The 20,297-nt window shown below is 40.9% G+C and overlaps 2 protein-coding genes across 2 annotated transcripts in view; one reads left to right on the top strand and one right to left on the bottom strand.

Annotated features, from left to right (window-relative positions):
• Positions 1 to 9,487: 9,487 nt before the first annotated feature.
• Positions 9,488 to 13,836, bottom strand: LOC118787681 (pro-neuregulin-4, membrane-bound isoform-like). The gene is made up of 5 exons (XM_036543285.1): positions 13,772 to 13,836; positions 12,270 to 12,337; positions 11,673 to 11,766; positions 11,178 to 11,330; positions 9,488 to 10,608 (listed from the first exon to the last, which is right to left on the bottom strand). The coding sequence occupies exons 2-5, from the start codon at positions 12,274 to 12,276 to the stop codon at positions 10,539 to 10,541; spliced, it is 324 nt and encodes a 107-aa protein (XP_036399178.1). The 5' UTR covers positions 12,277 to 12,337; positions 13,772 to 13,836; the 3' UTR covers positions 9,488 to 10,538.
• Positions 13,837 to 17,612: 3,776 nt separating this feature from the next.
• Positions 17,613 to 20,297, top strand: part of LOC118787759 (transmembrane protein 266-like) — a 38,981-nt gene continuing 36,296 nt past the window's right edge. The window contains exon 1 of the mRNA XM_036543412.1: positions 17,613 to 18,344. The gene's annotated coding sequence lies outside the window, so the exon portion shown is untranslated. The remainder of the gene's footprint in view (positions 18,345 to 20,297) is intronic.

Raw genomic sequence — 20,297 nt, 5'->3', positions numbered from 1 at the left:
GAATGAAAGCGCTCATTCACCACCCATCCCCCCCGGGTTCTGGGTGATAAAGTGTAGGGCCGTTTGAAGGTTACGCCGTAGAGCTTAGGTGCTGTCAGGTGAGTTTACCTGAGGGAGGAGTTCTCCCAGGTTAATGCTTAGCCTCAGTTATCAGACTTGAGTGAGGCTGACAAGTCTGGCACGTGGCTGCTTAGCTTCTCCTCACCTGTACATTTTCTGTTGCTTTTTTCGCTTCAGCTTGCAGTTTTATTAAGCTTCCACACACATACTCTGTGTGCATAAGTGGTGCAATTAAGGGAAACGGGCGCAAATTGAGCTGCTGCTATAAAGCGTAAGGTGAAGTATCTGTGCTTGGCTTCTGAGGTCTCACTGGGAGCAATCATTGTCCCCCATCTAGTTAGAGAAGACATTTGCATGTTAGTCATCTTAACAACCTATTTAAATGGTGGTATGCCATATCCTTTTGGCCCTGGTAATAGCATTCCTTCACATCATTTTTAAGGGATTTGGTTCCATGCAGTAACAGTGGCAGCTATGTCTTGGCAAATATTCCTGTCTTCATATTAAATACAAAAAAAAAAAAAAAACCTAAGAAGGAATCCCAAAAATTCTAGATCTCAATGGGCAATTATTAAGTATTACAAAATTATTACAAAGCTTTTTTTTCATTTAGAATATCTTTCCAGATCTAGACAAAGATTCCAGTCAAATTCCGTGGGTAGGTCTTGCAGCCTCACAGGTAACAAAGAAACTTTTGTTCAGTTATTCTACAATGATTTACTACTCTTGACTTAAGACATTTTAACTTCTTACAGAAAGTGTTCTGTGTTTAATAAGCCAGCTGTGACAAGAATTTATTCAAGAGTGTCGTGAAGTTTGCGATTAAAGACACCACGAGGCCAAGCCCTAATTATCTATTTCTGTATGCCAGGAGTATGAACCTGATGGTGCTATCAACAAATAACACAATAATTTATAGTTCACAACCAGTTATGTTAGGAAGACACCCCATATATCCACAAGTCTGCAGAAGTGACGTTAGCGGCTGTTATTGAAGGCAGGGTGCACCACTGCTTGGAGACAGTGCAGGTGGTTGCTGGAGTACACAGACACTGTATGTAGAATGTGTGAAATCTGTGTCAGCAGATTGGTCCTTGAAGCCATAGTGTACGAATTCACGGTTAAGTTCCTTCAGAGACAGTTTGAAGGAGAAACTTAAAATGACTGAACAGAGTGTTACATTACACTCTTATCCAGAGTGACATAAAAAGGATCACATTTCACATTTTTTACCGAAAAAAGTAACTGAATTATTATTATTTTTTTTAATTCAGTGTCACTTCGTATCTATCTCAATTTTTCACCTACAGGATCTGAAAGACACTGAAGTTTTGAGGTAAGTGGGCACTATGCCAAACACCGGGGGCGCTGTGAGAATCATCAGCACTCTGTCTTCTCGGCGGTGCTGTGGGTCCCTTATCAAGGCTGGAACTAGTGGAACTGCAGCACTGTTCTGGATATTACTTACTCAGTGAGAGGATGCTGAGAGATGTGTAGTGGTAGGTGTGCATATCTGTTTGTGTATCACAGTTAAATGTCAATGTTTTTGAAACATCTGGAACTACACCAGTGAAATTAAGGATGTATTTCCTGAGGTATTTTTGGATACATCTCTCGTGTAATATAGGAGGGGGCGCTGATTTAACTCGCTTAGTATATGGACTCATTAGAAAAAAAAGTGTGTCTTGGAGGACTAATAAGTGTACCACTAGGTGGCAGCATTATTTGTAATAACTCTACTGGTTACCAGTTTCTATTGTCCCAGCTGGCTTGTTAGCGTTAGCTATGTAAGTAGTTTAGAGTTGTTTTGAGGGAAAATATGGATCTGTTTTTTTTTTCGAACACAGCCTCTGATAGTACCGCAGGTTATATACATGGAGTGGTGGAGACCTTTTTTAAGTTTGTTTCCACTAAATCAGTATTAGTCATGGATTGGATGGTAAGTGTATTGCTTGTCTGGCGACCTCGTTCGATTAACACCGTATGTAGATATGTTTTGATTTATCCATTTTGACTGGTCAGTCCAGCTGGTTTACTTTTAGTGCAATGAAATGACTGTCTAGCTGGCGACCTCGACTGGTTTGACTGAATGTTTCTAGCATAAGCTATAGGTGGGTAGTTCTTTTCATGCAGGATCAACGTGAATGTTTTAGATACTAGTTGTCAAACTGGCGTTTGTCGGCTGTGGAGGAAACGCGACCGTTGGGTGATATGCACAGGGTTACTTGCGTGTCAGATGAACACGAGGTGAAAAGGGGTTCCCCCCACTATCTGAACTGAGCATTACATCGCAACAATGTAACACTCATCTAAGGTCCGATATTCACTACTGGAGCTACTGAGAAGTTCCTTGTGCAGAAGCACAACAGCAGTGTCTCCGATGTGCAATTCGAACCTGAATACGTTAGGTTTGAAATCTTGTACTCCTTACCTCACAAGTTTCACAGAATTTTTGACCATTTCCTGTTTAGCACACAAAAGGTGAGACAGCAGTGGTGAAACTTTGTATGTTAACAAACTACATCTTAGCCGTGAAATTTTGTTACAGTAAGACCATGCACTGTGCTGATGTGATGCAGTTTGTTCATCCTTTTGCAGTTGTGACAGATGGCTTACCTGGTTCACGGGTCAGTTCTGTTAATGGTGAACAGTGTGAACATCAACGAACAGGATTGCTGCCACCGGCAAAAGAATGGTATGACAGGCCAGCTGTGCTGTAATGTCAAACATGTAACCCTTATTGGTGAATAAGTACCTAAAGTAGATGACTGACTGCCAAACACAATCAGATAATTAGCAGGTCACAGCGTGTGATTATTTTATCTGGTCCCTCTCAAACAGGTGGGTGCATGAGTACGTGTTGATAGGGAGATAGGTGAGTCTTGTCAGCCACTGAAATTCATTGTACCACTAAAGGTATTGTATGTAGAGGTAAAGGTACTCACATCACAGGTAAAGGTATTCACATCAATATTTAATGTATGAGGTTTCTAGATCTAACCTTTGTGAACCTCTTAGGTGTATTGTAGAAACACTGGCACACATCTAAACACATCTGTTTAAATTGTGGTGTTAATAAAATTTTCTTCTTGGTGTAAGTCCATAAATTCACTTTCATTAAGAGAAGTTTGAGAAAGTCTGCTATCAAAGGAAGAGAGACAGGCTAAAGATTTTCAGGCTGTGCTGTGCAGTCTGATTGATATACATGCATGCTAGGTAGTGAGGGAGTCTGGGTGAAAGGGATACAGCTCTTTGCTGTAATTAAATTACAAAACCTGTAGCAATCACAGTAGTAGAGACTTGGATTGAAACTAATACAGTAGAGCTGTTTATCCCTGTGGTTAAAGGATTTCCTGGGGAACCTTGATGAGTATTCGGCCATTTTTCACAGACTCAGACAGCACCTTTATTCTGAGACTGTGGTGAGCTTTGAGGCCAGGGCCGGATTAATCGCCAGAGATTTAATATCAGACTACACAGTGACTGCCTGTAAAGATAAAAGAAAACAAATTCGGTTTTGTCTGCATCGTAGGCCTGATAAGCTAGAGTTGCTGGATGAGCGGGCTCTTGCGTTGATACCTGGAGCAGGGGGCTAGTCTTTTATCTTTAAATTGGAACCGTTTTTGTTGTCTTTCTTGTTGCAGGGATGTGAACAGAATCCTGACAGACTGCTGATCCACAGGGAGGGGATCACTGTCCCAGTGTTTGGAAAATGTAAGCAGTGTAGCTATGGGCTTTACAGGCTGGCCTGGGTGTGGCTGTTTCCTAGGAGATCAGTAATCACTCAATGAAAATGTATTAGTTATAGTAACAGTTGCATTATTACAAAGAGGTAGACCGTGCACATTTTCCAGAGGGAGTTAATAAAAAAAAACAAAACAGTAATCCCAGAATTAATTGGGGGGAAAACTTGTTAATGGTTTCCTGACCTCAGGAAAAGGTAGCTGAGTAAGTATCCAGGGGAGCAGGGGAGAGTGACACCAGTGAAAGCGTCTAAATAAATATCCATCAGGTCACTGAATAATGTTGTAGTTTCTAATGCACATGTTCTCCAGACTGGTAATTTAGAGCTCACCTGCGTTAGTAACTCTGGGATAATGCATAAAAATTTAAATATGAGTGTTTCTGGTCAGTCTGCATAGGAAGTTAGTTATGTATTTACACAGAAACATGATGTAACCTGATGTGGAAAAAGCAGGGATTTAGTGAAATATGCCAGTTCTGGGGTATCATGAGTAACAGCGAGGCCCCACAGCACCATCTGCTGGTTGCAAGGCAACCGTGTCCAATCCTGCTGATGGCGTGTTCACATAAAGTCTAATCTCTTTTTAATTGTAATAATTATTTTCACATTAGGCTGGGCGTTATCGTCAGTAGAATTGTAATTGATGTAGATATTACATGGTTATCCGCCGGCAAATGGGTTCGAAAGCTCTGCTGTCAGACTAATCTCAAGCAATGGGAAAAAGTCATTTATATCAGCTGTGGTGCTGCAGCGCCTTTACACGTCTCTGCTACAGCTGCTGTAGGAAGCAGCAGCAACGTGACTCTGACACCTGTGGAGACCCCTGCACAGAGTTACCTCTAAAGATGGTCTAATTTTAGCTTAGCACTGCACTGAAAAATGACCTAATATGTTTTATCAGACGTGTCCCCTTTTCCTCACCCCCAGGGGCTTGTGGGTAACCTTGGCCTGTGTATGGTATTCCTGATGGCCAGGGGCCATGTGGAGAAGGCGCTCTCTCTCTCTGGGGATAGGTGAGTGCACCATGTGACATCTGTGGTGTTTCCTGTTGAAGTGTTCAGTTCTCACGGTTATTCCCCTGCCATTCCATAGACATGTTGTCTGAGGCGGCTGTCTGGGGCTGCTCAGTTGAAGTCTTTTTGTTATTAATATATTTTCATTATCATTACTTGTAGCCATACTAATTTTAAATTGTTGGCGGCCCTTATTTTCCACATTTTAGAATAACGGTAAAGACATCAAACTATGAAATAGCAGAAATGCAATTATGCAGTTACCAAAATAGTGTTAAACGAATCAAAACTATATTAGATTCTTAGCCAAAAATATTTTTTAAAATTCATTTTTTTGGAAAGAAGTTCATACGTAAGCATCAACTTTTAACTGTTTGGATTTGTCTAGGAAACAAATTTCAAGCATTTAAGCATATAAGTCTTTAGATGTCTTTGAATGTATGTTTCCCATTGTCTTAATCAGGTGTGTCCACACTTTGGACTGGTGACTTCTGTGTTGTGTATTTTGTGTTCCTGTACATCTGTTTGTGTGTGCCAGAATCTAAATGTAAAGCTTAAATCCAATCCTGTACAGCAATCCTGGTAGTAATACTAGGAGTGGCAGTTGCAGTCTGGGAGGGCCTCATTGGTTAATTTATCTCCACTCACCTGGCGGTCTAGATGTACGTCATTCACTAATTTAAAGGTGACTCTAAGAACTGCAGGAGTGCGGCCTTTAAGCACCGCATACACTGATGTATGTGCAACTAATCTTGGAAAAACACAACATTTAACACTGTGCCACCACCACCACAAATGCCAGTATTAAGAAAAAGTGGCATGTAATCACCCGCGCATTGCCACCATTAATGCAAACTGTTCTGTGCCATTCAAATGCTGCAGGTGTTTCCTTGGAATTTGGCAGTTGCCACAGAGACCAGGCCTGCTGCATGACGCTGCCTCTGTCCTGTCCTGTATCCCCTCTTGTAAGCTATGGGTGGGGCTTAGACAACGTGGCAGGGGTGGCACTGAGTGGTTCCAGTGTTGGCAGGGGGATCGCTGTCACCAGACCAGGACTTGAGAAAGGGGACATTTGCTGCAGGCCATGAACACCCCCCAAGAGGAACAATTCAGGGACCATGTTCATCAATGTGGGCAGAACCACACATACTACGAGCAAGCATTATATGAAGGCAAGCACCTTCCGCACCGTCACCAGCACACCACTCTGTGGTCAAAATGAGTTTGGCTGCAAAAGTACTGTGACCAGGACTCACACACACACACACTACCACAAGTCTTTGCTTCAAGGCTCTGGTGCACCTGGGTGGAGTCTGTCTCCAGGGAGGCTGGAATGTCCTGGAGCCACTGGCCACATGACTGAGACCAACGGCACCAGACAGGAAGAAGAACTTTCCAGGGTTATTGTTATGTCTCTGTCTACTATCTTAAAAGAAATCTTGGTCATGAGGTTTTCAACACTTTCAGTTTCAGGTTGGGGGTGTTTTTGCTGTGAGGTGCTATGACATAAGATACAATAGGTGAAAGGGATTATAGGAAGCCTTGGTCCCATGGGGAACTGTTATTGTAACAATAAAAATGTTTAACTCACTTAAGTTAAAATGGGTGTAGCTGGTCTCATCACTAATTATATGCATGGCCTTGAATAAACATAGCCACCCACTGAGGGATTTTGTATGTGTGGTGCATTAACAACGTAATGCACCTGTCCAGTCAGTGCTGTTTATCAAAATGATGCTGAGCTTCTGATAAATATAATGTACTTAAAAGGAACTGACTAACTTGTTGAACAAAAACAAAAAAAAAAGTTTTCACTAGGGTTCGTAATTGTCATCATTCTCAGTGTGGTTGGGCTGTAATCGTTGAGGTGGTGTATTTCAGCGCGATGTAGCTGAATTTGTTGCATTTCAGATATGTTTCCCATTTGTTGTCATTTCCACTGCGATGCACTTCCGGGGTTCACTGGTAACTAAATGAAATATAAGCCATGTTGCCATGCAACAGTGACTTTTGTCCTCGTGTCCTTGCTCAGAAGTGTTTGGTGTTTTTATCGTTGGAAAATTAATCTTGCTCAAGAGCACGGAGAGAGAGATTTTATGATCCGACTCAGTGGGTAAACGTCGTTAATCCGAATCAGCGGTAACAGATAGGCGGGACAAAGTTATTGTTATGCGGTCTTTTCACTCACTCAGACTTTAATATCATAGACAGGAAGACGTCAGGTAACTTTCACCTTTTAACAGTCAAATTCCTTGTGTGTCGTCCTCACTGCTTCATGAATGGGCGGCTGTCAGTTTGTGGCTAAGGAACAGGGCGTGCAACCAGAAGCTGGCATGTTCAACATTTAAAGGGGACAGTACAGCTGTGTCTGTACTTAATTAGCTTATTAGCTAGATAACTACATATGTGTGAAAAGATGCTACATCCTTGTAGCATGTAGCGTGTAACATGTAGACTTGCCCTGAATGCTGGAATTGACTCAATAAAGTATGTTTAGTCTATCAAGAGAGCATTCCTTTGATTTCTAAAACCCTCAAAAATCACATTCAGCAAAATAAATTGAAGTGTTTTTTTTAACAAAAGAATAACAATTGCACCAATTACTAATTTAATAAACATGTTTGTTATACAGATAGAGAGGAAATACTGATAGAAATTGATTAATCGTGTCTATGCAGAGTGAATGTGAAGTGATGACCCTCCATAGCCCCTGTGTTTCAAGGGATGCCGGCAGAGATGATCTGCTGATACAGCTAAAAAGTCTTGGCGAGGACATCATTGACCTTGGGGTGATCTGTAGAGCAGGTTGGCTCCCTGTGATTCTGTAATTGTGTGCTTAAATTCAGAAATGTGCCGATGTAACTGGGGGATCAGGATAAACGATCAGGAAATCTAATTTTGGAACACTCCTGTTCTAAATACAGAGTACTAAATACTCTTTTCCACCATGGGCTAAATTTGTGCTTGGTTTGACGGGAGAGTCAATAGTTCAGTGAAGACATTTGATTTTAACTGCTTGACAGTCATGCTGAGGTGATAATTGCTCCAGCCGTGTCTCTGCTGCTGCTAACCGCTGAGTGACAAGAGAACATAATTGTGTCCTCTGAGCGAGTGCGGAAACCGTGGCGACGGGATTGCTAAACCAATGAGAGGCTCTGTCCGCTGTGTTCACGAGCAGTAGGCCTTGTGCTGTCTGTTAATTTAGGTCCATGTTAGAAACAGAGGTGCTGCCACCATGTAATTTTCTTCAAATGAAGTTTTCTTAAAAAGATAATCTTTTTTATTAGTTGTTTAGTTGTTGAATGCCCTTATCGAGAATGACTGACAAAGCCATCATGGCAAGATGCAGTTTATGAATGTCTGTGGAGTTGCAAGAACAACTGCATTGGTATTAAAGGATCATGTCAGTGGCAAACCATCAAGCTGAAATACCGCCAACATAAGCCAACGCAACCGCATACACAGTCCGTGAAATAATCACAAAAGCCGTCTTTATCTGATAGCATTGGAAGTACCTACCAATGAAGGGTTAGAGTGACAGCAGACAACCTTAAAAGCAAGGAGCTGCATTGCTGTAGATGATATTATCTGACACATGATGCCTAACACTGATCTATAACACCACATTTGACTGAACTCAAGGCAAGAGGAGCTGAGATCTGAATGGAAGGGAAACCCTTTGAAATTAAATTAAGCTGTTAAATTTTATTAAAAGTACATTTCACACTGACACCAGAAAGGACTACTTCACACAGGGGGGTCATAAAAGCATGAAATGACTGGCTGGGATCTGGAGTGGTGTCCCATACTCCGGAAGACCAAACTCTCCACGGTGACAGATTCACTTTAGATAAATAACAAGCCAGTACTGGCTAAATGTCCTGTTTTTGTCACTGCGCTTTTGTATATTCTTGTGCATTCTTCACGCAAGTGAAGGTATGAATATATCGCCACAGAAACTCTGTATTTTAACCACATATTCAGCTCCTGCTTTCCATCCCCCACCTTATCATGGTTCCAGTGGTGCAATGATGACAGGTATGGACATTCTGTTTGAATCCATGCCTCATCATGAATATACATAACACCATCAAATCAAAATTCTCACTGCTTTAACAGTGACAGAGACCGAAGTTTCAGTCTGGGCCACAATGATCTGGTGAATATATAGAATATCAGTGCTATAGGTGTCCACCATAACCGTGGGAACAGCAGGGCACACGGTCCCCCAGCTTGTGTGGAAACCGTCCTCTAGGCTTGTTATGCTTTTCATGATGGCAAGCCAGTAACTGCCATGACCATCCTTCATGTCCTCACCGTGGAGCTGGCCTGAAGGGCTCTGTGCTTCAGTGCTCAGGGTAGGCCGTGCCCATCACTTTACCATTGATCGGTCATGGCCAGTTAGCCACCAGTCTCCCTTGAGCTAGGAGCATGTAGCAGACAGCTTGCTGGAAGAGAGCCTGCCTCTCACATTGATCAGCGGGAGCAATGAGCAATTAATTCAGAATGCCAGCACCGCTGTCGGGGCTAATGGGTGTTTTAGTGGACAGTGTAAAAGTGTCCTTCACTTCTGCATTACACCCTGGCCAGATCTCTCATCGTGCCACACTTTCAACGTCTGCCTGAATTAAGAGGGAAAGAGGAAGATGAGATTTTGTTGTTTTTATTTTATGTCATTTGATGATTTCAGTGCATGTAATAATAAGACATATGAAAGCAATCAACATACTTTACTGTCCAGCATCAAGCAATAGGGAGAATCCCAAAATAACATTTTCACAGTGCACATTTTGAAAAACTTTACATTTTAAGGAGGATTAGTTCACCAGGTAATATCAAAGATTTAAATACTACATGTGTGCTTAATTTTTGCACATTTTGACTCCTTCCTTTTTAATGTCATATGATTCTAGCCTTATATAACCATATAAGAATGACTCATCCCCATAATATAAAAAAATGTTGTCCTAAACAGGAACCTGTGCAAGGTCTCAAATAGCGGAAGAAATCCTCTCTCTCTGTCCATAAAGAGGACAAACAGCTTATTCTTAAAAAGGAAGCCAGTAGTAACTAAAACAGTAAACAGCAGACTGGATAAAATGATACACTGCACAATTGTAGTAGTTGTAATAATTAATAATTTAAACAGAAATCCATAGGCGGTATAGAAAAGGTGCAGCGTCATAACCCCTGACTTAGAACCACCATAAAGAACCTTTAAATGGGTGTTTGATTACAGTAATTATTTAACAGCTGTTGAAGTGCTTCTGAATGTGTCTGCTCCTGTGTGCAGCAAGCTGCGTTTGAAATTTGCCTTTTTATTAAAATTTTGTATGAGTTCTGTCAACTTTTTATACAGAACTACAGAAACTCTAAAAAAAAAGTTGTGTGGTCCATACTGCTTTGAAAAGGGGCTATGATTGGCCTCACAAGACTACAACTAAATCACTCCACAAATGGTTGTCCTCACACGACCACAGATTTTTTAGATCTGCATTTTTATAGGCCTGTCCTTCTCTGTATGGGGAAAGAGGACCAATCAGGCGCAAGCAGGTAGGCATGTCTGTTTTTAGTCCAGTACCATAGCTTTGTGTATTACAGTTCATGCATGCTTATTTCTTCTGAGGAATCATCTGTTTGTAAAGCACTGGCAGCATGTGAGCCCACACAGTTTGACAGTCCCATAGTGAGCCTTTCACAACATCTACCCGATGATTGTTTCAGACTTTGGAGTTAACCTTCCGGTACTGGTCACTGCTCTGATCGGCCTGCGATTTTTGCTTCCACATTCTGAAAAGAAACATAAAAAGAAAAATAAACCACTGGTTCAGCTTTTGGAACCTTTGTTAAAACATTTGTAAATGTGTGACATTTGTGTTTAAACAGCAACTGCACCATAAATCTGCATATACTGATTATGTTGAAAAAAAAATCCTTACAGTTTAGCAAGTATAGATTTGGAAAAACAAGGACAATTATTTCAAAGCAGAAAAATCTATTTCCCTTCTCCAGTTATTTCACACTTTAGTGTCTATGAAATTCTCCCTCTAATCCATGATCAATGAATGGACACTTGATTTCTTAGTCCATCAAATGAAAGTGTTTTTCTCTTTATCTCCAACCTTACAGATGTCTGCCCTGAAACCTTTCAGCCACTTCCTGTTTATGGAAGTGTTCATGTTCCTTTTGACTTGTAGTTGAAACTTTCACCTTGTCTTCCTCCAGTTGCCAGAAAGCTGACAGACAGACAGACAGCCATATAAATAGACAGACAGACAGACAGACAGCTAGGCAGGCAGGCAGGCAGACAGATAGATAGATAGATAGACAGACAGACATATAAATAGATAGATGCTTACTTGCAGGCATAGTAAATGACCACAGCGAGCACCACAGCTACGAGTAAACTGATGATGACCACAGCTGCAATCAGTCCACTCTGGCTGTCATCCTTGGAGCTGCTGAACAACTGGAACTCTTCACATCTGCTGCCTCTGTAGTTGTCAGTACAGCTGGAGTAGAAGGAGAGACGCCCTGAGTCTCAAAGCCGGGAAAATGGATCCTCCAAGATTGGTGAGAACAAGTAACACCCAATGGCTGCCTTCTGTCTTTTTTTTGGTAATGGGAAAATCAGGTTTCATGGACACCAAAATAAGTGGAGATACTCTGTGCTGTATGCTATACAAATGACCCACGGAGGGCAAAAGGTTGAGAAATTTTCATGTTCCCCAGATGAAGGGTGTCAACCAGGTAAATGGAAAGATAATGTGCATGTTCATTAAAGTATAAGACAGAAGAATGTGGAATTGGAATTTGAGTTTGCGCTGTTAATAGTTTAGTGTAGTGTGACGTACACACAGGTGGGTGTGGACACAGATGGAATTTTGTAGCACGTTCCTCCATTCGTGCAGTAAGCAACATCTGTCACCTCACAAGGGTCCCCGTGTTCTACAGAGACAAAGTAGCATGTCAGTTCACTTCCCAGGGTGCACCTCTCCCACATACACCAGTTAGTACTGACCTCTCTAGGAATATGGTGGGCGTAACTGATGAAGCTGAATTTAATCCTCAAGATGCTTCAAAGTAGCAGGTACTTTAGGGCTCACACCTGATTCTAAACCAGTTTGCTAATATATGTCTCCCTCTTTGTGTAGTCAGCTATATCTAAGGAGGTCAAATACCAGTTAACGTAATTCTGGTGTGAATGCCACATTCATTTTCTCACAGCAAAGACTGATTTTATCCTATACGATGGTTTCACAGCACTTCAGATTACACTATGTATATACCCGGTAGTAAAGACAGTGGCGGGTGTTACAGTCTTTATGGTTACATCTCCACTATTCTTTGTCGTTAAATTCATTAAGTTGTCCTCTGTGGGTCTCAGGATGAATGTATGACATGGTTATGTGTGAGGTCAGGACTACAGATCAAGAGCTAGGCATCCCTACCAGCCATTTGAATTGTTCCTTATTGTTTCCTTTCTGAAACAAAGAGTGGGCCTCTGGAATAGTCCACCCTGAAAAATAAAACAGTCTCAAACACTATGTTCGTGATATTCCTGATGAGCTAAGAGAGGTGTCCTGTGAACAGGAGTGTTAGCATGCACTAGTCCAGGGATATGCAGCCCTGCTCCTGAAGAGCTGAGGACATTTCCGTTTTGTTTTTTCTACTTGACCGATTCTTCAATTATTTAATCGATATTTGGATCAATTATTGCTCTTATTTAGGCTGAGTGGTCACCCTGGATTCATTTGGTGCAATAATGACTCCAACCATATAATTAAGAGATGGGATGGAACAAAAACCTACACCTGAACTGGTGGTTGAGAAACTCAACTGTTAACCAGAAGGTTGTAGGTTCTAAAGGGGGTCACATCTGTACACGTGATCATAGTGCTTTATTGATTTTGTTTGTGGAAACACCCAGCTGCATGAATGAGCAATGTATAAAAATGTAAACTACGTATGTCACCCTGGATTGGGGCATTCCCTAATATAGTGATAATAATCACCATTGTCACATAGAGTCAGGAGAGTCCAAGCTGAATCTAAAACTCCTGAATTTCAGTGTGAGGGGATAGGCTGGTAGCATTGACGTGTATTTTAAATAATCATAGATAAGAAATGATCACTCCATCATTAAAGTCTGTGCCATTAAACATAGGTTTAAGCCCCAAGGTCTTTGTGTCTGAAAATTTTCAATTGGTAGGAACAGTTCCATTCAAGTCAATTCAAACTTGATCTTTGGGATAAAAATGTGATGAAATTTAGTTCTTTTTCTTATGTAGAATTTGCGGTCTTGAAAAATTAATAAAATGTTATTTTAGAAACGAAAATATGCCGCTAAATGTTAAAAAAGAAGGGAAATAGTCTGAAGTCCATTCCTTTCAAACCAGGTGCAAAGGACTTCGAGCTAGCTGATGAAAGCAATGGTTCAGTCTCCAGCTCCCCTTTCGCGGTACAGTGCCCTTAACATTCAGCAGGTCAGACTAAACGTTTTAAACTGTTCTTAAAAAGTAAGATGATGTCACGTTCGAGTTACATCATAGGCCTATTCCCAAAGCAAACGTGCTTACGTCATCAGTGGTTTAGATGCTCATCTTTCCTCTGATTTAGTCCCAGTATACGAATACTTTTTTCCTTGAACAATGCAGAAGCATTCATCTCTCATAACTCTAGATGGTTAGCGTGTTACTGCTTTCCTTGGACCTTTTAAGAGCCAGTGTAAACACTGAATGAAATTTTCATGGTTAAAGAACTGGACTAACTTTAAAGTCTGCATTCAGATGAAACATGCATTTAACGGTATCTGAAACTCACGTAGGTTTTCTTAAAATGAGCACATGTGATAAAACGTTAAATAAACCTCGACTAGCCATTGTTTTAGGTGATGCAGTAGACCTACTAACAGTGAAACGGGGATAAAAACAATACTGTTAAAAGTACTGACCTGATTTCGGTTTGCTCCCAGGTAAATAGCTGTCGTTTCCTAAAGTAAGTTAGCCTCAGTTCTTTAAATAACGCTCGAAGATGATGTACGGGGCTGAAACTTCCTGAAGCGTCAGGAAGGCGTGTATTTATCCTTCGTTGCACAGAAATGTTGCGGTTGCAGTTTTTCCACATTGCAGACGGCCCAATTCTCAATGCGTAGCATACTCTCATGTTCTGATAGAATGCATGATACAGTGAAAAATAAACAACTGTTAGAGTTGTATTAACTTTTCTTTTACGTGCATTTACCACAGCACGCAAAGCAGTCATTAAGGTACCTCATACAAAGTAGCCTAATAATCTTACCCTGGCGTTGTTGACTTTTGTACTTGATGTTTGACTTCGATGAGCTTTAAATGTTGATATAGTGACTGCTAATAGTACAATGCTCATTTGGAACTGTCACGTGAATTGTCTTCTGTAACAACATGCTTTATCAGCCCCTGTGAAACTACAAAGCAGTGGGCGACCGTTTCTGAACTCTTAAGACAGGGCTTCTTGTATTATTTAAAACGACCATCGTGACATCATAATTTCAACTACATCAACGGAAAGGTCAGGCCTGCACTGCGTAGGCACACGTCGAGGGAGCTGAAAGAGAATGGAATGTTAAGAACGCTCTTCTGGAAATGAAACGGTTACCGCAAATGTAAAGCATTGTGAGAATGCAACTCCCTCTTAGTGCAATCCTTGCGTTCTTTTAAAACTACAAGTCGAAACAAAATCCCTCATCACAAGTACCCAGAAACACACTTAAATTCCTTGTGTTTTTGACGTGCGTGAAACAGTTAGCAATAGAAGCCGTCTTCAACGTCAGCAGAGTCCCACCAAGTGGTCGTCTTCTTAAGGCCGTGCCTGACAACAACGATCTGAGATGACAGCCTTGTTCTCAAGTCAAGATGTAAATTTTAAGAGAACGACGAGTCCTGACGTCACTGACATGCGCTGGAAATTCTCACGCAGGACCAGGGTCACGTTTACAAGATGAATCTTAATGGTGCTGTCTGGCTGTAATGATAGCCGGTGTGGCCCTTTTGTGCAGGAATGGCACTCGGTAGTGATTAATGGAGCAACACGCTCAGAGCCTCCTCAGTGAATGTGACTGGATGTATTATTAATGCGGAATGTGAGCGGTGCCTAACAGCGGTTTGTGTTAATCATTGGCTTTTTGTTGGTGCCTCATTTATAAGATCGAAGAAAATCGGTGCAGCTCATTCTCCCTGCAGCTGAGACAATGCTAGCTGCAGACAATATTAAGAGACCGGCTCACATAATAAGCTGACATGCATTGATTCAGAGTTTCGTGTTTGTTTACCTGCTTTTTTAAATGTCACCTATAGGTTTGTGACCTTGTAGTTTTTTTTTTTTTTTTTTACATATTCACGATATTAATTATTTTTTAATTCCAGTGCGCAACGGAGAATTTCAAAAACTAGCATTACTTACACTGTTTTCACTGTCAGGGGTGTGTTGTAGTCCCTCTTCAGATGTGTTGAATGCTTAAGCATACAACTGTATTTAGTGGTATAACAAAATTATATAACGAAACTATAATTTCGTTAATAAGTGTAAATTGCTTTTTGATTGATATATCTAGTGCCGCTATAAGTTAAAAGTTAAGTAGGCTGCTTTAAAAGGGAGCAACGCTGTGCAGGTTATTTTGAAGTGCTTAGACGGTGGGTACATCAAAACACATTGCAAATGTCTCTCTCCACCAGCAAAGAACACTATCTTATACTCAGGTTTGCTCACGTGTGTTGGCCACATATTGATCAACCGAATTTCCATGAACATTTTTAGTGACAGTTTCGCGTTCGTGGGCGTTCATAACACGCCCATGAACTTGTTGTGTAAAGCATGTCTATTCAGTTTCACTCATTTGCATGGCTAAATGAGATTCCTGTCATCGCAATGCCTCTCAGGCGTTCCGAAGCACAGTGGCGCAGCTAATATGCCTCGCGCTCCAAGAGTCGCAGTGTTCACATTCATAATTGTGACGATATTAAGGAAGAGGCGTTTTATCATTCCACTTGCTTCAGCACTAAATTAAAACATTAATTCTCCAATTAGCCTCGTGAATTTGCTAAAGATCGAGATGGTTGTTGTTTCCCGTATGTATCTTCTGGTGTTGTCTGTTTGGGAAAATTGATTAAATTCAAATCTTATCTGGCTGAAAAGCCATACTGATTATTGGCAATGTCTTCTTTCTGTCATGTTTTCGCTGGCCACGTTTTGTGGCACCTGCTTTTATCGTACTAATCTCGGCTGCTCACTGTGATATGCTCAGGGCATTATATGACATGTATGTCTTTTCATTGTACACATAACCACAATTTACTATTGATTATCCAGTTATATTTCTCGTGGACAGTACATGAAGAACACTAGCGTAGTGAGGAAATAACATGAACTATACACAATATAAAGTTGAATGTTTAAGGATGCACACCTTGTTATGAGACAAGTGGATGACATACCTGTCCTATTTTGTGCGATCGGAGGCGGAGTGATTTGGGGGTAGCTGTATGGAGGACGGATGTCTGTGTGGACAAATGTCCCACAAGTCACTCCGCCTTTGATAATAAAATCATAAAATAGAGCTACCACGTCATTCTCTTTTCTCCAATCGTTACAACTTGTCTGAAACCAGGTACTTTTGGACGTCCTGGCATCTCATGCTGAGTGTGTGGCCCATGTAAGAAAACAAAATACGATGATGTTTTGTTATTGTACACGGTTAAGACAGCGTGCATGATCCACGAGTGGGAGTTTTCTTTCCTTCCTTCATAAAACACATTTGCCCCGTCGGGATCCTTTTACAGCTTTGGGCTAGATGTTAGCACGAGTTCTTTGCCAACTCAGGGTTGGTCATAAGTTGTCGCACGTTGGTAATCGTTAGTCTCACCAGTTCATATGGAAAGTGCTTCGTTTTAATTGTACATACCAAGGAATTCTGAGTGAAGCATTAACCGTTTATCAAAACCAATGATTTAAAGTATCGCAATGTCTAATGCGATTTTAAAGCAATAGTGGCCGTAACGTCTATGCGAAGGAGCTCACTAATTGACTAATACTTGAATGACCACTCAATAATGTTAAGTAGATGGCAGATATGCACATAGTCTATTACTATTCAAGTCATTGATACAAAATAGTTAATATAAAATGCAATTATTGAATTAATCTAACAATTTATACCCACCTTAGATTCACGGCTCATAATCAGAAAAGTGCTGCATATATTGAGTGCACGACTGCATGTGTTTTAAATTCAGGTACATACCCTCCTAAATCATTCTAAAAATACGTGTCTTCAACTACTGTCAGAACGTTAACCTGATATTCTACTGCAAGTATCCAATGATTCCGTGTACCTTTAAATCCTCAACTTAATGTTGACGAAGGAAATTTACTTTAAAGCCGATTATCTTACGAAAATGGCAGAAACAGGAATGCTAAAATGGCACATCTTTCACCCAGAATAATTTTTGGAATTACATGGCGGCGAGGAACATAAATCATACCTCAGAAGTTTGCTGAATAACGTTTCTGCGTAAATTGTAGTGTAATAATGTCATTTTTCTTATTTTATTCAGATAGCAAACTGAGGCACCGTTACACTGTCTGATAAAACCTAACCCCTTCGGTAGACCACGGACAGGCTTGCCTAATTATAAAGGCTACAAGGACGCCGTGAGATTGATTGATGTACGCTTTAACCATCGAGTGGCTAATCCCGTTGAATGACAAACGGTTAAACCAATTGCTATAAAGATGTAATATATTCCCATTGTATTTTTATTCGGGGAAACCTTGAAAAAATATGAGAAATGCAAGGAGAGGCAATCCAACCGTGAAGCTCACAATACCAAGGTGACTAAATTTGTCTTCAGTAGGGATTGTCGGAATTGAACAGCACGGCTCCGAGTTTATTAGTCGAAGCGCGAGCCTTCGTACATCGGGACTCCAGCAATGGCTGTATTCTGGTCATGTCGAGGCTCCTAGTCCTCGCCATGAAAAGATCTGCGTTTTCGACGGTGTTTCATTGAACCGAATAGTCTAAGCATTTCTGCTTTTTTTAAGTGGTGTCACAACGCTTCACGTATTCTGAGGCTAATCACATTTCAGCACCTGGACAGCTCCTCGCTGTGGAAGATCTCCACTGTATGTGCGGCGCGAGGACTCCCTGCTGTGATAGTGGGGGAAGCCCTCGGTAACCACGAGCGGTGGATCATAATGTCCCCTATCAGTTTAAAGGATGCAGTCTTCTAGTTATTCGGTTGGACGGGGACACAAAATTGCAGCTCCCTGAATTACGATGCTTGAATTTCGGATTCAGCTTCTTCGTCGTGCCCTGTATTCTGAGAAGCGACTGGGGAGCCCGTCCAACGCAAAGCTGCCAAGGATAGCATCCTACACACTGCAAACCCGGAGCTGCACGCACGCTCATCGTCGGCAAGGGAGACATTGCATTTACCATCACGGGGGCAAGGAAGGCACGTCTAGACCGTCAACAATGTAAATCACTAAAGGTAGGTTTTCTGGTTAAAATGAATAATTGATTATTGATAGTTGAATAGGGTTTTCCCCGCCTCCGCCGATCTGAACCCCCTCCCCCACTTTACTCATCCTCAGCGCCAGCTGCTCTTGTCTTATTGATCACCCTCTCATGATCAATGCCCGCAACATTATGGTGGTTTAATTTGTTATTTAATCGCGTTATCAGTGGATTTGCAGACGCCGCCGTGAAAGACCGCCGTGCACTGTATTTGTTACGTGACGGGTTTGCCTCGAATCAGCGCGCGCTGTAAACGAAAAGAGTCCGAGGCCTTGTGCAGTGGGGTAAACGAAGAGCATGATACCAGTTTATTGAAGGATGGATCAAATGGATGAATGTGAAGAAAATTTTATTAAAGAAAAAGTTGCCGTGGTGAACCTACATTGAGTGGAATTCCGTCCCTGCATGACACAATGGAGTTTTAAAAACGACAGAATAAGTGTGATCTTGATCTGTAACGATTTGTTAATGGGTCGGTGTAAACCTAAATTTGTGCTTTGATCTTTGACTTCGGGGCACAGCCAATGTGATTTATCAACTGTAATACGTCTCTGTCATTCTCGAGTGGTAGGTGTGAACGCTTTCCGTAGAGTTTATATTGAAGCACGTTTGATATGTTCAAAGAAATAACTGTCTTTAGTCAATAGTATTGTAGTTATTATAGAAATAATACCGTCATCAGTAAACGCACATCACTTTGATCATATATATATATATATATATATATATATATATATATATAATATCTATAGGACATTATATATATATATATGTATATGTATATATATATATATATATATATATATATATATATATATATATATATATATATATATATATATATATGTCCTCCACTCTGACCTGCAGCTTGATGACCTGATTTTGTCTGATATGAAGCCACATGAAGGAAGGCATTGTCGTGACCTAGGTCAAGTAAGAGTGGCGCTCTTCCTTGAGTGTTCCTACTTTTTTGGCTTCATAATCTCTTACAGCCTTTTATATGTGGATTTAATGCTTCATTTTACATACAAAAGAATGTTCATATACGTATACAAATTAAATGCCAAGTTGATATCAGATGTCTTAAGTGACAAGTAATTTTCCCTATTGCGTTGACCTGCTTAACAACAGCCCAGATTTTAAATAACCCTGCGCACAACTGGCTTTAGTAGCATGTTTTTTCAGTAACACATTTCTCACACCGTGAGTTTACGTCACATAAATAGCGGTAAATGAAGGTCTCTGGCTCTGGATTGAAGTGATAGGAGCGTGAGCTGCTGTACACAATAGCTACAGCCCCTGCGGTTTATTGATGTGTTTTTTATATCAGTGCAGATAACCTCATCAGACTGTAAAACTGAACCACAAGCACATTTAGGTTCAATTAACATTTTTCTTCTGGAGGCCAGCAGTTGGTACAATAACATTCCCTCCAAAGACTCGGATGTCAGCAATAAAATCTAAATAAAGCCAAAGCACCTGGCTAGTGTTCACTTATGCTTATCAGCGCCAAAGGTTAGGGAGTGAATGTTACATTAGAATATCCTTTATTACAGATTCATTTCCAAAGCAAAAATGACCTCGAATCCTCCATAATGCCCTGTACTCCGGTGGCAACATCAATACAGCTTGATAGTATGAGTATATATGTGGACTTTTGTGTATTCAGATATATTGTTCATAATGACAATGTAACAGCAGATGTGTGTGTTTGGTATATTCCATAATCCATATACTACTAGAATTCTACATGGGTAAGAATGTAGAAGAAACATGATGATCTGATTCTCCAGTGTAATGGACTGTAGACATTTACACAAACACATAAATCCACAAATGCATGGACGAGCACACACTCACCTTTCCATTATCTGACACAACATGCGGTTTTACAGCTGTGAAATGCCAACAGTGCTGCTCATATTGA

This window comes from Megalops cyprinoides, chromosome 13, assembly GCF_013368585.1.
Source record: "Megalops cyprinoides isolate fMegCyp1 chromosome 13, fMegCyp1.pri, whole genome shotgun sequence".
NCBI classification, from domain to species: Eukaryota; Metazoa; Chordata; class Actinopteri; order Elopiformes; family Megalopidae; genus Megalops; species Megalops cyprinoides.
Note: the sequence above shows the minus strand (reverse complement) of the source record. Positions and strands in the feature narration are given on the sequence as shown.

Excerpts from the sequence above, each read along its gene's own strand:
- LOC118787681 (XM_036543285.1), bottom strand. Across the intron at positions 11,331-11,672 it reads GTGTCCACACCCACCTGTGT|CTGTACTGACAACTACAGAG; the intron begins GTACGTCACACT and ends CTTCTACTCCAG. Across the intron at positions 10,609-11,177 it reads GTCATTTACTATGCCTGCAA|AATGTGGAAGCAAAAATCGC; the intron begins GTAAGCATCTAT and ends GTTTCTTTTCAG.